We start from the raw sequence: 4,762 nt of genomic DNA, 5'->3' as shown, positions 1-4,762 counted from the left end.
CTCTGCTGCCCATTGGCACAGCAGAGGAGCAGACGGACCACAAAGGGGAGGGCCTGAACAGGCCCCCCTCTCCTCCCCGCAACGCAAGACGTGTGCTCCTCTGAGTGGGAACTGTTTGTGAAACAGCTCCGAGTTCAGAGACCGAGCAGTCAACTCCAATTATCAGGTACCGTGAGCAGCGTCTGTCCCGGCTGGACATCAACAGGCCTCTCCAGAGACGAAGAACTCTTGAGGCTCCGTCAAGCGTGGAGGACAGAGAGAGAGGGATGGACACCTGCGCCTGCGCTTTGGAGCTGCTGGGGATGCTGGTCTATGTTGGAGCGTGGCTGTGTGCTTTGACCACCACTATCTTACCACAGTGGCTGACCATGTCCACCGCCCTGCTGCCCGTGGAGAGCTACGAGCTGGGCCTGTGGGAGACCTGCGTGGTCCAGGACGTCGGGGGCATGGAGTGCCGAGCTTATGACAGCCTGCTGGGCCTCTCCAGTGACATCAAGCTGGCCCGCATCCTCATGTGTGCATCCCTCGTTGTGGGCATGCTGGGAATCCTGGTAGCCATACCTGGGCTGTACCTGGTCAACATCTGTAAAGAAGGTAGAGGCTGTCGAACCAAGAGGACTCTGACCACTGTGGGAGGGCTGCTGGGGATGGTCTCTGGAGTGCTGTGTCTGATCCCTGTCTCCTACATGGCCCATTTAGCCGTCATACATTTCTTTGACGATAAAGTACCTGATGTGGTGCCAAGATGGGAGTTTGGAGATGCCCTGTTCTGTGGCTGGGTGGGAGGATTCCTCCTGGTAGTGGCCGGGCTGCTCCTGGTCACCTCAAGCTGGTGCTCACAGGTGGAGCCTCAGCCGGCGCAGCAGCGACGGTACCAGGTGATGAGTACGGACATTAACTTCAGGAAGCGCACAGAGTACGTTTGATGGATCGTCCATGATAGATTGACCTGCCTAGAGGCTGACAGCACAACACAATCCCCCATAGAACTGCACTTCATTTAAACAGTTTCAAAACAATAATGTTCACATCTGGTTTCACATCCCCGCGTAGGAGGTGCTTTAAAGGTTTTGTAAAACTCGGCCTCATTTCAGCTACTTCCAATGACTCACCTGAACAATCAAACATTAGATTCTAAGACAACCTGCTGTGACCAGTAAAAATGAATGTTTTTTTAAAGATGTGTTTTATAAGATTGCTCTATATTCGTTACTCTGTGACTGCATCGGAAACGTTCTCCTATCAACACCAGCACAGACAAACGTAGCCTGATTCACAAGAAAGTTTAGCTTTTAAAATGCTGTGATTGTAAGTTATTCTTCAAACTAAAACATAGAGGCAGCACACATTGTTCATGTGATGATTCATGTAAAGACGTTGTTTCTTGTTTCCATTAAAAATGTAATATTTTTGCTCAAGTATTGTATTCTCTGTTTGCTAGTCCTAAAAATAATGAACTCTAATATCTGTGAGAGGAAAAAGTTACTTGAGTTTGTTATGTCAGAGGTGAAAACATGGCTGCTCTTTCAGTCACGTAAACCTATTTTCGGGGGGAAGCGTTTCCCCAGTTGCTGTCTGAACAACCAGACGACAAGCCGAGCAGGGGGGGGGGGGGGGCGGTGGCGACTTGAAACAGCCGTCGTGGTTCATCAGGTGTGTCTGCGGCGGTGGAAACGCAGCTTGAGACTAATTCCACCAGATTTCCTGGTCACTCGCTGAGCTAAGCTGTGTTTAATGAATGCTTTAATGGGCAGTGTGTGTACTGTGAAGAATGCAGAACAGGTTGCCCTTGCGGCTCCCGCTTTGACATAATTACACAGATTTGCCAAGGTCAGAGGGCGCCGCTGCTCCCTGCACTGCAGCACTGTCTGTATCATTTTCACACACACAGGCCCACTGACATATATGGGGAGGATTTGTAAACCTAATGGTCCTCGGTTGGGGTGTTGTGGCTCTTATAGAAGGACGTTAATGAGAGATAACGATGTTGGTGTGTCGGGGGCCAGAGACGGGACAGACTTCACTTATCAGTGCGTCCGTTAGGGCCTCGCGGAGCCTCTGACGCCACATGGGCTGCAGAGAGGGCCCCGCGTCTCCCGGTGTGAGGGCAGCAGTCAGCAGGGGAGGCAGTGAAAACAACTTGATGATTACTGTGAGACCCCAGTGGCAGGAGGAATTATGTCTAAATGCATCCGACTGCAAACAAACAGGGCTGCCCTCAGGGGCCGACAAGTCAACTGCTCACAGGGGCAGGACACATTGTCAGTTCAAACTCTGATAAGATATCACATTCAAGAGGTTGCAAATCTCAGTTCTGGGAGATCAGTCGTCCACAGCTCAACACGTTCATTAAAGATATAACAACATTCCTGTGCCCTAAAGATATCCAATGTTTGTTTCTGTTGGGCTGAATAAAATCCTACCTGAGTGACTGTGGTTATTTTGCCACCATAGCTCCACATGGAGATGACGCTGACTGTAATACATTTGATCTGATCTGGATCTCCGGGGATGATTCAAACTCTGAGGAGGATCAAAGGAACACGTGGTGACTTACTGCTCATCTGCCTGGAGCTGTACCACCAATCCTCTCTCTTGGATCCAATGAACGATTAATAAAATGTGATCAGTTGGACTAAATATATCGAGGGAAGCTGCAGGAGGTAGAGCGGGTTGTCCATTAACCAGAAAGTTGGTGGTTTGATCACCTGCTCCACCTGCATTCCAAGTGTCCTTAGGCAAGATACTGAATCTCAAATCGCCCCTGACGGCTGTACCGACGGTGTATGAATGCTGTGTGATAGAAATAAACAAGTGCCGTATGAATGTGTGTTTGTGAACCATTGTGTGTGATAAGACTTGAAAAGGATTATATAAATACAGTTCATTTACAATTCATTGGTAAAACACTGAATACTTTGTTCCGACACCTTTAAATGATTTTTCCCAGAAGTGATCACATTCCCTTCTGTCTCAGTCTTCCTCCATTCTAACCGATAGAGTAGATGACTTGGCAAAACAGTTTAGATAAAGCATGGCCAGCTCTGGGTATTATCTGTCTGACATAATATTATCTCTTATCTTATCTCTGGGATGGTGAAGACAGAGGCGGAGGCATGGACAGAGAATTATTGAAATACCCAAAACTTTTATCTGGAGGAATGTCTCTGAATAATATTGAGTTATAGTCAATTAGATTCAAGTCAGTGGACATCCTGTAACAATGTACTGGCACTGCGATAACACGGCTCACCACCGTCTTGATGTGGTCAGACCAGGTCTACCATTCATCCACTTCTGGAACTTGTGTTTTTGACGGAGAGCTTTGCTCGGCTGAAGAGGGTCTTTTGTTCCTTGGCAACAAGCCGCCTCCAGAGAGGTGCAGCGGGCCACTGGGCCACAGCGTGTGTGTTTCAATGTGTTTGTGTGTGTGTGTGTGTGTGTGTTTGTGTGTGTGTGTGTGTGTGTGTGTATGCGTGTGTGCTTTGCCTGGCAACAATCACGACTGTGAGGCGGCCCCCTCTCCGTACTCACATGCCTGCTCGCGTCAGCCTCCTACCCAGGTCACATGAGCAGGCCCCCCAGTCAAGCTGACCTGCTGCGATCCCTCCTCACATGGTCACATGGTCCCAGTCAGAAGCCCACACCTCAGCAGGTCATGTAACCTCCCCCGGCCCGTACGGTAATACAGCTGATCAGTCATTACGAGAACCTGCAGGTTTCTCATCCCCCGGAACATTCAGATAATGCTGAAGAGATAAAGTTTATTATGACACCTGCAGATATGAATCTGGACTTTGGCAACATCCGTCCAGTTTAGCTGTTAATTTGTTACGCTGACTTAAAATAGATTTCACCAAGAACATGGCAGCAGGAGCTCATATCATGTCACACACACTGTTTTATATTACACTACTATATCAAAGCTGCTATAATCACAACATGTTTGTGAAAGGTGCCACTTGTGACAAACCCAAGAACAGACTGAAGGTCTTGTCAGCTCCACACAAAATTTTAGCCTCTTTAAGCTCATTGTATTATTTTATTGTAGTATTATGAAGCCACAGCTTCATTTGTCAGGTTCATTCTCAGTGCTCTCATAATCGTATTTGCCTGTAGTGAGTAACTTCTTTCAGCAAAGAAAACCTCAAATTCCCCAATAACCCGGTCTCACTGAAGCATTTAGAAGCTATAGAGCTTTATTAAGATAAACATCTTCAACCATCAGGGGTACAGAAACCTGAATGCTGATGTTGCTCCATATCTGTAAGACTGTGTAGATTCATTTCAATGACCTGGTTATGTCACAATTTGTTCCTGCTGCATCCACGAAGCCAATCAGTTACAAGGCTTGTGTTCTTCAAAGCTACAGAGCTCCATATGTATCTATTCCTTTGTAAACTCTTTCAATAAACCTACTTCTACCAGAAAGCCCTTCTTGATTTTATCTGGATTGTTAATTACCTCTGTCAAGGGGCGTTTGTTTGTTTACCGGCAGGATTAGGGAAAAACTACTCGACCTATTTCCATTCAATTTCGGGAAAGGGTTGGACTTGGAAGATTGTTTTTCACTTTCTTCCACATTGTGGCATTTTTCAACATTTTCTTTGATTTCTCAGGGAATAATCAATGGATCTCGATGAAACAATTTGACTGGTTTGGTGGACAGATATTTATGAGTGTGGGAAATAAGGTGCAGATTCAAATATAAGTATTAATGTGGTTTCACAAGGTGCCTGTTGGGCCTTGGTGGAGTTATATT

At 46.9% G+C, this 4,762-nt stretch overlaps 1 protein-coding gene across 1 annotated transcript; it reads left to right on the top strand.

The window, feature by feature from the left end:
- On the top strand, positions 1 to 1,418 carry LOC128448134 (putative claudin-24). Its single transcript, XM_053430698.1, has one exon. It carries the CDS (start codon positions 267 to 269, stop codon positions 924 to 926), a length of 660 nt encoding a protein of 219 aa, XP_053286673.1. The 5' UTR covers positions 1 to 266; the 3' UTR covers positions 927 to 1,418.
- Positions 1,419 to 4,762: the final 3,344 nt, after the last annotated feature.

This window comes from Pleuronectes platessa, chromosome 9, assembly GCF_947347685.1.
Source record: "Pleuronectes platessa chromosome 9, fPlePla1.1, whole genome shotgun sequence".
NCBI lineage: Eukaryota > Metazoa > Chordata > Actinopteri > Pleuronectiformes > Pleuronectidae > Pleuronectes > Pleuronectes platessa.
The sequence above is the reverse complement of the archived record's forward strand: the minus strand, read 5'-3'. Positions and strand labels throughout refer to the sequence as shown.